General features: G+C 46.9%; 1 protein-coding gene across 1 annotated transcript in view; it reads right to left on the reverse strand.

Moving 5' to 3' along the window:
• Positions 1–19,903, reverse strand: part of ITGA11 (integrin subunit alpha 11) — a 96,347-nt gene that overhangs the window by 12,232 nt on the left and 64,212 nt on the right. Inside the window, exons 20-22 of the mRNA XM_081171042.1 lie at positions 19,270–19,477; positions 7,282–7,380; positions 2,058–2,134 (exon numbers count right to left, since the gene is read on the reverse strand). Coding sequence (XP_081027168.1) covers positions 2,058–2,134; positions 7,282–7,380; positions 19,270–19,477 — 384 coding nt within the window. The remainder of the gene's footprint in view (positions 1–2,057; positions 2,135–7,281; positions 7,381–19,269; positions 19,478–19,903) is intronic.

Consider the following 19,903-nt stretch of genomic DNA (forward strand, 5'->3'; position numbering starts at 1 on the left):
TCTCTCTCTCTCTCTCTCTCTCTGCCCAAGTTTAAGGAACTTTCACCCACATGTGAAACATCGCCTCCGCCGCCATTTCTGTGATAGCAATTAGTATCTGTACCTTAAATGCACCTACGGGGAAGTAATTCTTTTAATTCTCTTCTCCCCCACTTTTTAGCAAAAGTTCAAAACTGAGAGATGGTGACTGACCCACAATTGAACCCATAATAAGGTACTGTGTGGAAGTCCCCTTGGACTGGGAATATTTACATTTTTAAGGGATGGAATGTGAGGTCTTTCTCCTCCCCTGGCCCGATTTCTCCAGCGGGTCTGGCACAATGCTGGAAAAGGTGCCTCTGCCATCATACGGGCAACGGGAGGGAGCAGTGATTTACAAGTGCAACTGTGGGTTTTCTAACCGCCAAAGTTAGCTTTGTTTTCATAGCGCCTGGGGTCTCTTAGGAGCGAGGGAGACCTGGCAGGTTTCACAAAGGCTCAAATTTTATAAGCAACATTTATTGGGCGTGTGTGTGTGTGTGTGTGTGTGTGTGTGCGCGCGCGCGCATGCACAAACAATGATAGCCTCTGTATTCCACTGTATATTTTCACAGCACAGCTAGACAAGGCCCCTTGCCAAAGATATTTACTAGCATATAAAGGTAAAGGGGCCCCTGACCATTAGGTCCAGTCGTGACCGACTCTGGGGTTGTGGGGCTCATCTCGCTTTATTGGCCGAGGGAGCCGGCGTACAGCTTCCAGGTCACATGGCCAGCATGACTAAGCCACTTCTGGCAAACCAGAGCAGCGCACGGAAACGGCGTTTACCTTCCTGCCAGAGGTAAGTGCTTTTGAACTGCTAGGTTGGCAGGAGCAGGGACCGAGCAACGGGAGCTCACCCCGTCACCAGGATTCGAACCACTGACCTTCTGATTGGCAAGTCCTAGGCTCTGTGGTTTAACCCCCAGCGTCACCCACGTCCCTATTTACTAGCATATGTATGCATAAATGTATGCAATTTCCACAGTTTGCAGGAACCGAGGATTTACCCCTTGCTGGACAAGAGTCCACTCATGTGAAGGATGAGGACCAGCATCAGGACCACATAGTCTAAATGGTCACTTTGCTGTCTCTGGCATGGGGACATCCAAGCTTACTTCCGTCCCATTGTCAGTGATGCAAGTTTGGGTGGGTTGGGACTCCTAAAGGTATTGCTGGGCCTTGAAGCCATGCCCCTCATCTACTAGCCATGCCCATTCAGTTCCCTCTCACCTGTGACCCCCCTCCCCTCCTTTTAAAAAAGGAATAGAATTTGAAATAGAAGAAACAGGTCACAATACACGGGGGCTATTTAAGTGCCTAGGAGAAAAGGCAGGATAGAATTGTAACAAATAAGAGGTATGTAAGCTATTTTATTGGTTTGGTGAATTAGTTGTTTCATAAAATGTATGCAGAACTTGATTGTAAATGAAATGATATTAAAGCAGTTTACAAAAAAAATTGAATAAAAAGATTATCAGTTTTTTAAAAAGCAGTTTAAAACCATTATCAAAAATAATTGAAATCAAGTATAAGTCAAAAACCAGGTTTGTACGCATGTCAACATTCTGCATGTTTGGATAGGCTTGCCTAAACAGAAATGTTTTCAGCAGTCACCTGTTGTCAATAGGCAGGGAGTTCCAAAGTATGCATGCATGTGGTGGAGAAAATTCACAGAGAAAAGCTTTTCTACCTCTCTCATAATGCCCCCAAAACCTGTCCACCTTACTTGGATGGCAAATAATTTCTGTGCACCCAGAGCATTGCGGAGTTCCTTGCCCACAGAGCTATTGAATGGTTGGGGTTTTAGCACCTGCAGTTTCATTCTTTTAAATACACCATTCACCAACTGCTGTCCCTTTGGGAAGAGGCAGGCTAGACACTCAGATAAACATATGCATTTCGGAAGCCTCTCTGTTCTGACTCAGAAGCATCAGAGAGGGAAACAGCCTGGGGAAGAACAGGATGCAGGCAGTGGTGGTGGGGAGGGAAAATGAGTGGATGTAAAAAAAGAGGAGAAAAATAATGTTATTGCCGACCTGTTGGCAGTCAAAGAGATCTCCAGATTTTGGAGGAAAATAGATTTGCTGAACTCGAAATCCAGGCGAAAAGCCACCTGCAGAGATTGAAAACAGACAGATGCATTAAGGAAAACAACTCAGGAACATTTCCCACAGCCATCTGGAGCAAACACTAGACTGTCAGGACAAGAGTCTTGCAGCCAACGTTTAGTCATAAAACTGAATTGAAATTAATGGACTTGACCAACTTAGGTTAGGCGAACATTTCCATCAACTCCGTTTGAAATCAGCAACGTATCAAAGGTCCATCAGTCACCCCTGATGTATGATGTGAAAGTCATAGAAACATTCAAAGTATCTTGTTTCTGAGCCAGACCCATTGGGCTCCATCTAGCTCAGCATTGTCTACACTGATTGGCAGTAGCTCTTCAGGTTCATGCCTGGAGTTGCCAGGGATTGAACCTGGGACCTTCTGGGTGCAAGGAAAATGTTCTGCCACTGAGCTATGGACCTTAGTTTTACCTTTCTGATTGCAACAGCGATTGGAGAGGCACTTATCAAGTCTGATTAGTTGCATTGTGTTGCCCAGTTCACTTACACTGGGGGGGTTGCCTTGCTGAAAGTGGGAGGTTGGCTGCCAACCCCTCCCCCCCGCTCTAACTACATATTTTTTTAAAAAAGCCCCAGGTCTGTGCACAGCTGATTATAATATTAAAATTCCCCTCCTTGGGCTCCGAGGGCTGAATTTCCCATTTTTAGCTTCTATTTGCTTTGGCAGAGCCGTACATATTCGAGGCCATACAGATGCATTATGATAGTATTTCATGGTCCAAAAGCACACAGGGCTGCTTTATTGCAAGGGCTAAATCTTAGCGCAGTGATTAGATCAAATCCATCACTGTCAATCCCTTGCCAAGCAGCGGTTTCAATCTTAACATTTTCTTTAGAATCTGGGAAGCCTCTCATTGCCTTCGACTTCTTCTCTGTCTGCTTGTAGATCTTCCAAGGCTTTCCTTCCAGCCTATAGTGGATATGAGGGATAATTTATTTTCCAGGTAGATCATCTATGACAGCACAGTGAAACTTCTTCTATTTAAGGAGTCAGGAGAGTTAGGATGGGAGAGTTCAGCGGCCCAACATGGTTCCTAGCCCTGAACATCCTCTCAGTGTCTCTGCTGAGGAATCTGGTGGAAGTTGTTATGAAAATGAAATGATGAAGATGTCTCCTCCTGGGCCAGGTCACTGGTCCATCTTGGGTAGGATTGTCTTATCTGACTGGCAGCAACTCTCCAAGGTATTCAGCAGAGAGAAACCCTTTGCTTACTTGAAGATGCCAGGGGCTGACCTTCTGTGTGCAAGGCAGGTGACCGAGAGGCCTCTCTTAAACCATCCGTGTGCTTTGCATATGGACTTGAGCTTGCATAGCTAAGAGCGTGATGAGTGGGGAAGCTGCCAAAAGAGGGGAACAGGCTAGTGTTGGCACTATGAGATTTACAGATTTTAAGTAATCCTGGTGCCCACCAGACATTTTTGACTGCAGCTCCATCAGCCTCGGTTTCTTATAAGTTTGCTTTACGTTATGGAATGGAACAAAGACTCGGCCTACTAGAGAATGATGAGGAAAAAATACTCAGTGCGTAGTTAAACTATGGAACTCCCTCCCACAAGAAGCAGTGCTGGCCACTAACCTGAATAGCTTTAAAAGAAGATTAGACAAAATCATGGAGGAGAAGGCCATCAGTGGATACTAACCATGATGGCTATGCTTTGCCTCCACAGTTGGAGGCAGGCATAGGAGCCAACTCCTCAGCTCCTCTCCCATTAAAATATTTGAGGGAACCAGTCCCCCCAGTCAATGGGCATTGCCATTCCAATGGTGTGCATGTGTCACATCATATGATTGATTATGCAGCGTGGGGCTTACCTGTCACCCCCCCCCCAATATTTTATTCAAGTTGACACCATTGGAGGCAGAAATGCATCTTAATACCAGTATCTGGAAACAACAGGAGGGGAGAGGTCTCTTGTGCTCAAGTCCTGCTTGTGGGCTTCCCATTGGGGCATCTGGTGGGCCAGTATGAGAACAGGATGCTGGACTAGATGGGTAATGGCCTGATCCAGGAGAGCTCCTCTTATGTTCTTAATACAATCTACTTAGAGTTGAGAGGTGATATGACAGCTGTCTTCCAGTTCCTAAAGGGTTGCCCTGTGGAAGGTGGAGCAAGTTTGTCTTCTGCTGCTCCAGAGGGGAGGCCCCAAACCAATGGATTCAAATGACAAGAAAGGAGATTCTGACTGAACATTAGGAAGAACTTTCTGACAGTAACAACTATTCAACAGTGGGCTGGACTACTTTAAAAGGTGGTGGACTCTTCTTTCTTTTAAAAAAAGTTTTTATTTATAATTTCGTTTATGGATATCACAACAATTATTCAATCATAGTTTTAACTCTGACTCCCTACTCCTCTTTTTGTGGGGGAAGGTGGTGGACTCTTCTATATTGCAGAAATCCCAGTAGCGATCGTCTTTTAAACATATGACTTGCACTGCGCTGCCATTTCGCTTCGCAGACAAACCGGAAGCCAATCTGTCAGAGATTCTTTAGCTGTGATTCCTGAATTGCCAGGGGTTGGACTGGAGGACCCTTTGGGTCCCTTCCAACAACTCTACAATTCTATGATTCTATTCTCATTCCATACTGCAGTCACATCTGGATTTGGGCTTTTGGCCATAAGCTTTAACTGAAACGAACTATTCCTTGGCATAAACAAGCCATAAAAGGTAAGAAGGAATCCATCAGTCATGCCTACCAAGAACTATAAAGCGTGGAATCTTTGAACACTTGTGTCTCCCCCAACATCCTTCCTTGAATACGTAAGAAGATGGTCTGAACCCACAACAGCTCCAAGAATCTAACATGGGGCTGAAAGTGCCCCTGCTGAAAACAGGAGAAATCTGAGTCTAATATAATCCCCAAACCCAGTGGTTGCAAAACAGGAAAAAAAGGTGACTCATACAGCAGCAAAGGAATTTGGGGGCTAAATTACCCAAAAGCCACTGTCAAAGTGCTCCAGAGGATTAGAACAAACGTTTTTGGAATCAGCCTTCTGGTTTTGACTACCCAAACAAAGGCCTCTGAGGATTCTGGGCCATCTATAAGCAGCTGAAATTTCTTTGCTCACTGGTTGCTTCCTAACTTGGCTTCCCGGCGGAGCTCTGCAGCCTTGAAAAAGCAAATATTCCAATTATTTGTGTGTGCGTGTGTGGAGTCCTTAACGTCTCAAACTGAGCTGGGAAAGCAACTGGGATTAGGTGGAAGATGAGAGGATGAATCTCTTAGAGCAACATTGCTCCATTAAATTCTGGAGAAGGCTAACCTCCCACCCTTGAAGGTTGCGCACCCCAAATGGCTGTACCATTTTATAATATGGTCAGTGGCATACTGCTCCAGGGTTGTGGGGGGTCGAAGACCCGCTGCTATTTCTGCAGCAGGGTCCCTGCATCCCAGAGGCACCTCAACAGCATAGAAGAGGAGCTTTTTAGCCCCTCTATGCTCCAAATGGGACGCGGGTGGCGTTGTGGGTTAAACCACAGAGCCTAGGGCTTGCCGATCAGAAGGTCGGCGGTGGGGTGAGCTCCCGTTGCTCGGTCCCTACTCCTACCAACCTAGCAATTCGAAAGCACATCAAAGTGCAAGTAGATAAATAGGTACCGCTCCGGCGGGAAGGTAAATGGCATTTCTGTGCGCTGCTCCGATTCACCATAAGCGGCTTAGTCATGCTGGCCACATGACCCGGAAAAACTGTCTGCAGACAAATGTAGGCTCCCTCGAGCAGTAAAGCAAGATGAGTGCCGCAACCCCAGAGTCGGCCACGACTGGACCTAATGGTCAGGGGTCCCTTTACCTTTATGCTCCAAATATAAGCATTTTATATTGGAAACTGCCTTGTGATCCTCAGATGAAGGGTGGTATAGAAATTTCATAAATAATGAAAAAATAATCATAGACTCATAGAGTTAGAAGGGACCCTGAGTATCATCTAGTCTAACCCCCTGCAATGTAGGAATATGCAGCTCTCCCATACGGGGATTGAACCTGCAATTTTGACGTTATCAGGACCAAACTCTAACACATCAGAGCTGTTTCGGAACACTGAAAACACAGGGTGTTTGGGTTTCAAGAGAATGGGGCGCAAGTTCTGTTATATGCAGTGGAACTTCAAAGAAAACACAATTTGAAGTCACTCTGAAATGAACACTCCAATTCATGTGAAAAGAACATAGTTCTAGCTGAAAGGCAATTCATGGAGATCTGCACTGATCATTGCAATGCATCCCTTATTATTATTATTATTGTATAATTATGAGATTATTGTATAATCTTAGAAGAAGAGGGATAGCTGTGACTATCATAAAGGGACCCTGCAATACAGAATGTGGTATATCTGCAGATTAATATACAATGATTCCACGGAAACAGAGCTATCAGATTTCTGGCTTAGGGTTACCAGCAGAGAAAAGGGTGCATTGTCAGAGGACCATGATGAAGAGACTTGTGGGACGAGCTGTGGAAGCTCTGGGAGCCTGATGTGTGTACAGGCTACCTGTGGAGGAACAGAGATATAGAACCTAACAAGGGCATCATCAGTGATGCCAGTGAGTCTCATGGTCTCAGAAACAGGTATGGATACAGTAGTGGACAAGTATTTCACCAGCTCCCATCCTCCAGTTTTGTAGAGTGGAGCTGGAGAGCTCTTTTGATGTTCAATGCAGGTGGAACACAAGAAGCTGCCTTGTTCTGAGTCAGACCCATTGGTCCATCTTGTTCAACATTGTCTACACTCTGGAAACAGCTGTCCAAGATTTCTGGCAGGGAGTCTCTCCTAGCCCTACCTGGAGTTGCTGCTGGAAATTGAACCTGGAAGCTTCTACATGCACCACTGAAGCTTTTCGTTTAATTCAGGAGGTTACTTTCCCAGTGTTGGGAATTGCTGCTGCCCTACTCATTGGAAGGCAAACTTACCTTAGACTAGCTTGGACCTTACAGCAGCTCTCTAAGAAAGAAGAAGAGGTGGTTGAGAGGCTGGTCAACAGCTCCTGTTTAGAGAAAGCTCCATGGTTTTTGCCTCACCTTGAGGATGTCCCCAAAAGCGGGCTGTGAGCTCAAGTTTGCCTTGGCTGCCTCCTTTTCCCTATTTTAGCTGGTGCTTGTTTTGTGTGCAGGTGCCCCAGAGCCTCTTACCTTTGCTTTGGCTCGGAAGAATGGATAGCTGACATTGCAAACCCTCCGGTTCGGATGCTTCTCTTCAGACACGCACTCAATATTAATGTCCAGGTCATCCTGAAATGGAAGGGAAAGAATTGACGCTAGCTTTGCATGGGAACTAGATTGCAAAGAGGTCCCCCAAAGCATTTTGAAATGCAGTCTCATTGCCTGGGATACCACTCTACCTTGCGTTTAATGAAACTACATTGGTTCTTTAGGACATGATATTTGCCCCTCTCTTATGCCTTGGAAGGACAGTTCTGGAAACCCGCTGGATGCTGTCTTGTCAGAAAACATGCAGGCAGGTTGGCATGAGAAACAGTGCTTTGTAGGGAATGACCTTTACTATTGGTCACACTGGCATGTCCCAAAAGAGGAGTCCAGTGATTGCAAGTGACTTTGATCACACTGGCACTGTCCATTGAAAGCACACAGCACCCCCTATCTTCTGAAACAACAATGGGACACTAGCTCCACCCAAGGCAGGCTGGAGAACAGCAACAACTGACAAAAGATAGACAAAATATATTACAAGGACAAGAAGAAACACTATGCTCAGAATAATTGTCATACAGAAGAAGGAGAGAGTTTAAATGCTTCATCTGTAGGTGTAGAAATCAAAGTGTCAATACGAATAGAAGTCATTAAAACGGCAGTTGCGACATAAAGGATATATTTGGACTGGAGCGTAATTGGAATTTATAAGATTTTGGAACACAGAAACAAAGTAAATCACTAAACCATCAATTCCAGCATATGGGGGGGGCACCTAAATTGTATCATTTAGCATCTCAATGATTGGTATTATTAACTGTATTGTAATTTGACATTGTTATAATGAGGCTATTGTTGGATTGTTGTAATTGAAAGCTAATAAAAATTCTTATCAAAATAAAGCACAGCACCCCCTAAAGAATCCCGGGAATTGTAAATTTGTTAAGGGTGCTGAGAACTGTAGCTCTGTGAGGGCTTAATTACAGTTCCCAGGGAAGCCATGTGTTAAGTACTTAATTCGTTCTGGAGGTCCGTTCTTAACTTGAAACTTTTCTTAACCTGAGGGACCACTTTAGTTAATGGGGCCTCCCGCTGCCACCACGCCACAGCCGCACGATTTCTGTTCTCATCCTGAAGTAAAGTTCTTAACCCGAGGTACTATTTCTGGGTTAGCGGAGTCTGTAACCTGAAGCGTCTGTAACCCGAGGTACCACTGTAAGGAATAGCTGGGAGCCTCGGATCTGTTTTTACAAGTCGACAAAACATTTCCTTTATTTGCTGCCCCTGTGTTTGTTCTGGTTTCGTCTGTTCATGTTGTTCTTTGGTTAAGTTTGGAGTAATTCATCAGTAAAAAGAGAGAAGCTTTTTGCACTTTTCCTATTTTGTGGTTAATCTTTCCTGCAATTTTCCACTGGCAGAGCCTTTTAAATCAACACAAGGAAGACACTTGATGCTTGGCGGCTAGAGCAAGCTCAGCATATTTACTAATAAAGAGGGAGAGAGAGCATGGCTTGTCCAAAGCTCGCGGCAAAGTGCTTACACACACTGTCAACACTTCACCATTTACTGTGAGTCTAGATGGCAACATTTGGAGAAATAAATCTTTGGGTCCAGGCAGCGCTCCCTTGGCGTAGGCTCTGCTTTCACCCTGACCTGGCCAAAGAAATTGCAGAGTAGCAGCGGTCCTGCTTCCGTGTGAGGAAAAGGGATAAATCAGTCCAGAGACAGTCCGTCCTTATCTCTAGTAGCTTTATTTACAGAGCAATAAAGTTCCATCAGACACCATCAGAAACTTCAGCCATTCTCCGTGCTTTCCAAAAGCACTCTCACAGCAGCCTCTAAGTTGAGCTGCTTCTCTGTCCGTTGCAGAGACAGATCTGAAGAGCGTCAGAACAACATCCTGTGACGCACTTCTCTGCATGGAGCTCCTCCCAGCTCCTCCCAGATCCAGATACAGGACACCAGTGAGTTTTAACCCTGTTAGTTCCAAACTCCACACCCCCTCTTGTCCTGCATCTGGATACAACAGTCAACAATGCTTTCCCCATACACAGACCCTCACAGAACTCCTCGTGCTTCTGGAAGGTTAATGGTTTTGTGAAACCATCAGCGAGGTTCTTTGTTGAGGGACAGTATTTCAGAGCAACTAGCCCCTCATGAACGCTCTGACATACATTCCGGAAACGTATGTCCAAATGTTTGGTCCTCGCCTTGAATTGCCCCGTCTCAGCCAATTTGAGGCAAGGTTGATTGTCTTCATGCACCACAACAGGTAGACAATTCTCTCCACAGATTTCCTTGACCAAACACACATAGAACTCCAGCTCTCTGCAAGCATCTGATAGCGCACTGAACTCAGCTTCAGTAGATGAAAGCGCTATGAGACTTTGCTTCCGGGACCTCCACCCAACTACTGAGTCCCCAAACTTCACCACTAGGCCTGACACTGATTTGCGGTCCTCAGAGTTAGCCCAATCCGAATCTACAAAGCAAGTCAGCTTTACTTCTCCTTGAGCTGGCAGCCTAAGACAAAAGTCTTTGGTTTCCTGCAAATATCTCAGAACTCTCTTGATGCCATTCCAGGCTTGCACACTAGGACTTGAAGCTTCTCTACTGAGCAGATTGACAGCAAACGCAATGTCTGGTCTGCTCCACTGAGACAAGTACAACAAACTCCCTAGGGCTGACTGAAACACTTCAGTATTTTCGAACACAGCGCGTTCTGCTTGCTGGCTGTCCTTCACAAAACTAGTCTCCATAGGACTTCTCACTCCTGCACAATCACTCATCCTGAACTTCTCAAGCAACTGTTCAATCTTACCTTTCTGGCGAAGCAAAAAACTACCATCCTCAGTCTTCGCTATTTGAACACCTAAGTAGGATTTGACATCCCCAAGCTCCTTCAGCTTGAACCGCTTTCCAAGCTCCCTAGCAAACTTCTTCACCTGCTCACTAGTCTGTGACATCATTAAGATATCATCAACAAAGACAAGAATCACTTCCTGTGTCTCTCCTGACCCCTTCAGGTACAAGCAACTGTCTGCAACAGACCTCTTAAAACCTAGCTCTTCTAAGGCTTCATGTAGGCACATATTCCAATTCCTGGCAGATTGGCGTAATCCATAGATGGATTTGTGCAATCGCCACACGACTCCTTGCTCACTGACTTCAAACCCTGGAGGAGGAAGCATGTACAACTCCTCCTGGAGATCTGAATTCAGGTAGGCAACATCTACATCAAAATGGTTCACCTTCCAACCTCTCTGTGCTGCTATCGCTAAAAGCATTCTCAAAGTCTCCGCTCTTGAGGTCGGCGAATAGACCTCTGTGAAGTGGACACCCTTTTTCTGTGTGAATCCACGTGCCACTAATCTTGCTTTGTACTGTGGTTCTCCCGTTTCTGTGGGTTTAAGCCGGTAAACCCACCTGCAACTAACAGCTCGCTGGTTAGCCGGTAGCTGCGTGAGTGAGAACACACCAAGAGACTCCATTGAGTTCATCTCCTTCTGCATCGCCTCACGCCATTTGCTAGCTTCTTCCTGAGGCAACTTCTGAACATCCTCAAAGGATTCAGGCTCACACCTAGCCACACCAACCCAAACACTAGTGGCTTCATACCTTTCAGGAGGCTTACCTTTGGTTGACCTAGCTGACCTCCTCAGCGTGAATTCTGGACCTGCGCCTGATTCACCTGGATCAGCTCTACCATCTCCTGTGTCAGAAACCTCCCCCTCTGACCTGCTGCGCCGTTTCGGGCGTACAGCTGGTTCTGCTGGTGAGGATGGCTCACTCCTCGGCTCAGACTTGACAGAGACCTGTGGAGGGGTCTTGGGACTCCCTTTTGGAGAGGTTTGGGGCCTCTGCCTTGGAGATCCCTGCTCTGGACTCTGTGGCTGTTGACCGTGCGCCTCAGCAACAGGTTCAGCCTCGTCCTCCTCCTCCTCATCACCTGAGTCTAACAGAACATCTGGGTTCCCGTGAAGACGTTTCCACCCACTCTGCTCGCAAAACTCAGCACTGCCGCTAATAAGCAGCTTAGACTGGTTGCCAGTAGGGTATGCAAAACGCCACGCCTTTGAACCCGGCTCATAGCCTACAAAGATCATCTTCCTAGACCTTGGCTCACCCTTTCTGCGCATGGCCTTTGGAACCAAAACATAAGCCTGCGAACCGAAAATGTGGAAAAAATCCACCTTCGGTTTCTTCCCATGAAGCAGAAAGTACGGTGTGTCTCCTACACTTGAATTGAACACCCTGTTCTGCACAAAACATGCGGTCTTATAACTTTCAGCCCAAAAGCGCTGTGGCAAACCCGAGTCTGCCAACATAGCATTCGCTGATTCCTGTAAAGTGCGAAACTTCCTCTCCGCCACCCCGTTCTGTTGCGGGGAGTAGGGGGCAGTCAAACGATGACTGATACCTTTCTGCTTGAAAAACGATTGCAGCGCAGAACCTGTGAATTCCCCCCCGCGATCAGATTGAAAGGAAATCACCCTGGTAGAGAAACGCAGCTCTACCGCTGTGATCCAATCTCTGATCAGTGCAGCTGCTTCTGATTTGCATCTAAGCGTAAACAGCCAGGTGTGTTTCGAAAAATCATCAATTAGAACCAGAATCCATTTAGACCCAGCTAAAGAAGGTGTTGGCATGGGCCCTGACAAATCTGCATGGACCAGTTCAAAGGGTTTGCTGGTCCTTCTCTCTGACCTGGGGTATGTGCATGTTGTGACCTTTGATTGCTTACAAGCTTGACAATCTAGGAATTTGTCACATGCCTTGAACCTACACCCAATTGTGTTCTCTGCGGCTTTTCGCACATACGACCACGCTGCGTGCCCAAATTTCCTGTGCCACAGATGAATACAATCATTGTGTGGTGGGACATTTGCACATTGCACTTGGGCATCATCAATGGACTCTCCACTAGCCACATTTTCCACCAGCCCCATTTTCCCACCAGCCCCATTTTCAATGGGCAGCTCCACCAGAAAGAGCCTGTCTTTCCTCCCAACGCTGTAGATCTTCTTCCCATCCCTGTAAAAAGAGCACAAATTATTAGAGAACAGGACATCAATTCCAATAGCCAATAATGCTGACACACTCAAAAGAGAATGGGCAAGTTCTGGGACAAAATAAGCTGGCACTTCACAACCTAGAAAAGAGCAAAGCAAAGACCCAGATTCAGTCAGAGGTTTTTTCGACCCATCAGCTAACGTAACATAGCGTCCAGTTTTAACTGTCTTGCAGTTCCTCAGGAGCTCTCTGGAGTTAACGAGGCAATGCGAAGCTCCACTGTCAACAACAAAAGAAAAACTGTTGCTTTGGCTGTTTTCCAAAGATGCCATGGCGTTGGTTGCACCCCCACTGTCAGTGTCCTTCCTGGTTGCCATGGCCACAGGCTCCCCCCGACTAGGGCTTTCGCTGCTTCCCAGACAGACCAACGCAGCTGTGAGATGATAAGACGCCTTGTCTTCCTCCTGGCCTGCTGCTTTCTCACGCCTCTGCTGAGAACCGGCTCTGGGAACCTGCTTTGTTGACATTCCACGCCAGCTGGTGTCCTTGGCAGCCTGGGCTTCTAGCGGATGCTTCCCAGCGCTGTTGGACGACGCCTCAAAGCACAAACAACTCTTGGAGACTTTGGCTTTCGCAGAGCTCTTGGAACGGCTTGTCTGGCCTGCACCCCCACTCTTGGGTGCTCTGCTGCCTAAGGAACAGCCTGCCACTGCCTTCCTCTTCCCAGCTCTCAGCCCCTCTCCAGCACACAGTCCATCACACAGAGGTGTCGAAGCATGGACACAGCTTCCCAAAACAGCTCCAGCCCCCTCTGGTGTGGCTCCCACTGAGGCTTGACATGCCATCTTCAGTGCCTGCCACGCGACCCAGGGCTTCCTCCCTTGGAGCTTTGGCAACAGCCAAGTATCAACGCTGGCCCTTAAAATGGCTAGCACCCTTTGCTCTCTCTCCAGAGCAGCCACGTCTGCTTCAGAAGCTTTTGCAGACCTCTCACTGGACTGGGCAAAGACTGGATCGGCCTGGGTGCAGTCCCAAAGCTTCCTTTCTGCCAGCCAGCAGTGCATGCTCTTACTCCAGGCCTCCCAATTGGCCCCATGCAGCCTTTCGCTGGGGTAGCTCTCATGGCCTTGCTGTGCCTGAGCAGCCATCTCCTCCCCCCAGGGCTTCAACGTACTCACAAGTTGCCAGCAAGCAAACTGGTCCTCCGAAGCAGCCGTCTCTCTGGGCTCTTGGCTCCGATCACCAGCATTCCTCACTGCCCTTCCTGGCAGGAGATCACAGCAGCTCACAGCTGGTAGTCTTCCTCCCTTCTCACACTTATCAGGAAACGCGGACCATCCATAACCTTTGGAGAAATAAATCTTTGGGTCCAGGCAGCGCTCCCTTGGCGTAGGCTCTGCTTTCACCCTGACCTGGCCAAAGAAATTGCAGAGTAGCAGCGGTCCTGCTTCCGTGTGAGGAAAAGGGATAAATCAGTCCAGAGACAGTCCGTCCTTATCTCTAGTAGCTTTATTTACAGAGCAATAAAGTTCCATCAGACACCATCAGAAACTTCAGCCATTCTCCGTGCTTTCCAAAAGCACTCTCACAGCAGCCTCTAAGTTGAGCTGCTTCTCTGTCCGTTGCAGAGACAGATCTGAAGAGCGTCAGAACAACATCCTGTGACGCACTTCTCTGCATGGAGCTCCTCCCAGCTCCTCCCAGATCCAGATACAGGACACCAGTGAGTTTTAACCCTGTTAGTTCCAAACTCCACACAACATTGGGAAGAGGACGTTTCAGAGGACCAGCTAGGAAGTCATCACAATTGGGAGGCATTCCTATGAAAAGAAATATAACCCGCTGTGGCTGGCTTATTGGGAATGGTGGGGCAGAAGGCAGGGAGGTCAACAGTAGGTGGCGCCAGAGCCAATGACAGATGGGGCCGCCCTGTGGCTGGTTGTAAATAGGAAGGCATATTGGTGGGGCAGTGGCTAATTTGGCCTAATAGACGAAGCTCCTCTGAATGTAATGTCCTGATGGATTATGATGATGATTAGTGCATTTTTCTAAAAAAAAAGTTTAGGGGTACTCTCATTTTCTGACTCATATTGAAATACTGCCCCAGTGAGGCCAAACTTAGATTCACAAACTGTTTAGGGGAATGCGTCCCCCCAGAAAAAAAGCACTGATGATGATAATGATGATAATTTATTTGCACCCCGGCCATCTGACTGGGTTGCACCAGCCACTCTGGGTGACTTCCAGGATATAGAAAAACATAGTAAAACATTAAACCTTAAAACGTTTTCCTATACAGGGCTGTATGGTTAAGAACTTAATTCATTCTGGAGGTCCGTTCTTAACCTGAAACTGTTCTTAACCTGAGGTACCACTTTAGGTAATGGGGCTTCCCACTGCCGCCACGCCGCCGCTGCGCGATTTCTGTTCTCATCCTGAGGTAAAGTTCTTAACCTGAGGTACAACTTCCAGGTTAGCGGAGTCTGTAACCTGAAGCATCTGTAACCTGAAGTGTCTGTAACCCGAGGTACCAATGTACTGGAAAAATATGAGAAACTGCGAGAAACCAAAATGGACAGATTCGCTCCTCTCTACTTGAAATGAGATGAGCCACTGTCATGGCTCCTCGTCGCTTTTGCTGCTCTCAGCGGAGGCAATGTGTATGGTTACAGCACCACTGTAAAAATGACAAACCCTAGAGGGCCAAGGCAGTGATAGAAAAAGCTGCTTTATCCATAGTTCAGGCAAGCAACAATCAGGATGACAAAGGAGCTGACGTGGACACAGCCATATGAAAAATATAAATCAGAAACATTTTTTCAATAAAGCATTCCCAGACGCTGGCTGGCTTCGAGGGCTGGCTGTCAGCGGAGTCCTATATGATGTCCCCCAAGTGCTGAGCAGATGCTTGGCAAGCCCCCCCAAGCCTCCTTCCATCTTCCCTCCCGAGATCAGCAATTGCCGTGGCATCATCCATAGCCCAGTGCACAAAAACTATAGCTCATTCTCCATTCTAAGCCCCTTGTTTCCAGAGAAGCAATAACTCAGTGCAAAAAAAATCACCTCTGACTGAAACTTGGCCATCAAGGCAAGCACAAAAGCAAAAGGAGGAGGGAGATGCTTTTGAAAACCACCAGGAAAATGGACAAAGTCGTTAATCATTGCAGTATATTGAAGTTAAAACACCCTCCTGGGGCAAGTAGCAATTGCTTCTGGGCAACTAGATTACCAGCTTTTCCATGCGCAGCATCGTGTGGAAACAAGAAAACCTGAAAGGGTGGAGGGGTGTGCGCGCATGTGTGCATGTATAAATATTATTTCTACCATGCAGAGTAGAGAAAGTCATCTCTGCTGGTTGGGTATGAGGATAAAGACACACACACACACACACACACACACACACACACACACCATCTGAGGTGTGCATTTAAATAACACAAACAGCTGGAGTTGGGGGGGAGCCACACTACTCTCAAACATGTTTTCTGCTGCTCCAGAGAAGCGGACACGGAGCAATGGATCCAAACTACAAGAAAGAAGATTCCACCTAAACATTAGGAAGAACTTCCTGACAGTAAGAGCTGTTTGACAATGGAATTTGCTGCCAAGGAGTGTGGTGGAGTCTCCTACTTTGGAGGTCTTTAAGCAGAGGCTTGACAACCATATGTCAGGAGTGCTCTGATGGTGTTTCCTGCTTGGCAGGGGGTTGGACTCGATGGCCCTTGTGGTCTCTTCCAACTCTATGATTCTATGATTCTATGATTCTATGAGAAGCGGACAAGGTGGTCAGAGGTCTGCTGTGCTTTTTATTTGTGGGATGAAAGCACCTGCAAGCAAAGATCTCATTGGCTCTGAGAACTCAGAAGGCACAGGAAATACTGTATTTTTTGCTCTATAAGAGCAAAAAAAATTTCCCTCCTAAAAAGTAAGGGGAAATGTGTGTGCATCTTACGGAGTGAATGCAGGCTGTGCAGCTATCCCAGAAGCCAGAACAGCAAGAGGGATCGCTGCTTTTACTGCGCAGCGATCCCTCTTGCTGTTCTGGCTTCTGAGATTCAGAATATTTTTTTTCTTGTTTTCCTCATCCAAAAACTAGGTGTGTCTTGTGGTCTGGTGCGTCTTATAGAGCGAAAAATACGGTACTTTTACAGCCTGTCCGCAAAAGCCTGTCTGCCCCCCCCCTTCTTAAGGGGGGGGAAACAATTGTGGAGGGCAGAGAGAGAAAAAAACTTAAAGGATTGAAGAGGATGACACGGACCTGGAAGCACTCTGATTAACTCTTTCATAAAAATTAAAGAGTTTGGGTTTTAATCCATCCATCCATCCATCCATCCATCCATCCATCCATCCATCCATCCTCAAGGGACCTCAGTGTCTCTATTGAAGCAGTTTTCCTGATGAAAGACATCACTTCGTTGCTCAAAAGGATAAGGAGAAATGCATCACTGCCTATGCCGGCTCAGATCAAGGGCTCACTAATATCGGACAACTGCCAGATGCACAGGCCTGTTGGGCATCTCCTCATTCGCTCCCAGCAGCTGCTACTCAGAGAAGGCTGTTCCTCCATCACGAGCTAAGTGAACACTAGCTGTTTAGCCCCATCCCCTGACCTCAGAGGACCTCAGCAGGAACAGTTTCCTGGGAACTGCCATAAGAATGTAAGAAGGAGTTGCTGGACCATGCCAATGGCCCATCTAGTCTAGCATCCTGTTCTTACACATGCCTGTGGGAAATCAGCAAGCAGGATTTGGGCACAACAGGCCACCCTGTGATTTCCAGCAAGTGGGATACCAAGAAGTGTCTCCATCATGTGCTGCGTGCGTTGCAGTTGCTCTGCCCCACACCCTCAGCTTGGGGGTCTTCACTGGGCTCTGCTGCCTAGCAGCAAGGCAACACTAGTGAAGGTCAATCATCTTGTTGCCGTAGAGCTATTTCTCTCCCCAATACAAGACTCAAATATGATTTTTATCGTGGGAATCTCCTTCCAAAGAGAGCCCTGATCACAGCAGGACCGGACCTTCTTGCTCTTGTTTGGGATGCAAAGGAGGCACATCACCGCCTTCTTCCCTGTTCCCTCACCTGACTGTATGCTCAGCCAGGGTTTTAAAAACCCTAGCAAAGCATTAGTCCTGTCCCTGAATTGATTTGGGGTTGGAGACAGGATGGGTCAGGTTGGCCCAATCTGGGGGGCTGTGCGCAGCCTCAATAGCTGCCCAAGACCACCTTGGCTTCCTGAACTGGGGATAACTGGCCAAGGAAGCCATGGTCCTTCACGAATAAGACAGGTCAAAGGATTCTGCTAGGAGAACAGTGCCACATGGAGAGCTGAGGACAGGCTGGCTGATGCATTACAGATGCTTTAGATTCTGATGGTGGGACTGTGTTTTACAAGGAAATGCATTTAATGAAAACCTGATGGCCGCTTCTTCTAGATGGAGCGACTCTGGAAGAAGAAGACTTGCACAGCAGAAGCAGCAGGGATGCTCCAAATTTTTGCCACCCACCATCTTTCCCCTGAAACTCCTCCACCTTTCTCCTGCCCTGCAATGCCAGAAGTGGGTAAGCGGTAAAAACATGTGTCTGGAATGAGGACGGATGACTTTGGCAAGGTTGCTTTTCACCCCCCCCCCCGAGGCTAAATTCAATTTCCCCTACTTCTGCATCAGTTTGCAATTTTTCTTTTACGAAAAGTTAGCATGCGGGTGGCGGGGGCATTGAAAATGTACAGTTGCAGTCAACATCATGTCCCACTTGGTCCTTACTTCCTGTGATGTGAAAGCTAATAATAATAATAATGATAATAATAATAATGATGATGATGATGATGATAATAATAATAATAATAATAATAATAATAATAATAATAATAATAATTAATACCCTGCCCATCTGGCTGGTTTTCTCAGCCACTCTGGGCGGCTTCCAACAAAACACTAAAATACAATAACCTATTAAACATTAAAAGCTTCCCTAAACAGGGCTGCCTTTAGATGTCTTCTAAAAGTTTGGTAGTTATTTTTCTCTTTGACATCTGGTGGGAGGGCGTTCCACAGGGAGGGCGCCACTACCGAGAAGGCCCTCTGCCTGGTTCCCTGTAACTTGGCTTCTCGCAGTGAGGGGACCGCCAGAGGGCCCTCAGCGCTGGACCTTTAAGAAGAGCCTACTGGATCAGGCCAATGGCCGAACTAGTCCAGCATCCCATTCTCACAGTGGCCAACCAGATACTGATTATGGGACACCAGCAAGCAGGACCTGGGCATAAGAGCCCTCTCCCCTCCTGTGGTTTCCAGCAACTGGTATTCAAAAGCATTACTGCCTCCAGCTGTGGAGGCAGAGCAGAGCCATCCTGGCTAGAAGCCATCAATAGCTTGTAGTCTCCATGAGTTTCTCTAATCCTCTTTTAAAGGCATCCAAGTTGGTGGCCAGCACCAACTTCCTGTGGACATGAGTTCCATAGTTTAAATATGTACTGCTTGAAGAAGGCCTATTTCTAAATTAAAAAGTCCCAAACACTGCAACCTTTCCTTGTAGGGGAATAACAGAATCACAGAAACATAAAGTTGGAAGGGTTGCAACCCCCTGCAATGCAGGAATTACAGCTAAAGAATCTCTGATGGATGGCCATCCAACCTCTGCATTAGCTACCCCTTCCAGTTTGGCGTCTTCTGCAAATTGGATGAGCAGCCCCTCAATTCCTTCATGCAATTTGTTTATAAAGGTGTTGAACAACAACAGGCCAGGGACAGACCTGGACGAGGAGCCAATAGAGAGCAGAGAAGCTACCACTTGCTTGTTCTTCCTCTTGCTTTGAACATAGCCAAAGGAACATTTTAATATTATTTTTAACCTCTTTTGCAAGCCTGAACTTTGGCGTACATGACCTCCTCCCTGAAACTGTCAGCTACTTGTGTATTTCTCTTTGTGATTTCTCCTCCCTTCCATTCAGAGACTCCTTACCTTCTGGATCAAGCTGGCAAACTTCAGGTTCCTCGAGAACGAAATGTTTAGAACGGTGTTATATGCATTTTCTCCTCTGTTCTCCAGCGTAGCTTCCACTGCCACCCTCCTCCTGGCACTTTCTATGACAAAAATGGAGGTGTCAAAAGACAGCGTGTAGGCGGAGCAATCCGAATGCGACTTTCTCAGGACGCGTCTGCAATACTCCCTATGAAAAGAGCAAACATTAAAGCAGCAGCCCAGGAAGAAGCGTCCACCCTCCCTGCAACTGTGCATGAAGGAGACTCCCCACAGTCTCCCAGGGGGCAGCCTGTCAATGCCCAAAGTGCCTTGGTCACACTGCAGCAACAACAAGAAACAGGCAAGGGCCCAGCGCTAAAGCAAGAGGCTGAACAGTGAAGCACGTAAGACAATGGACCTGGAAGGAAGGCATTCATATTCTACATGGCATTCTTATCAGACAGTGTCCTGTGGGGTCTCTTAAACTAGAAAGAGTGTTCCCAATTTATTTTCACAAGCTCAATATAGAGACAAGGCCAAATTACACATGTGAATCACACATTATTATTTTTTTAAAAAAAGCTTTCTTGCAGTGCCAGCACTGGGAAGTTGGTGGGATTCCACAAGACGGTCT

This window comes from Podarcis bocagei (genome assembly GCF_964188305.1).
Source record: "Podarcis bocagei genome assembly, chromosome: 14".
NCBI classification, from domain to species: Eukaryota; Metazoa; Chordata; class Lepidosauria; order Squamata; family Lacertidae; genus Podarcis; species Podarcis bocagei.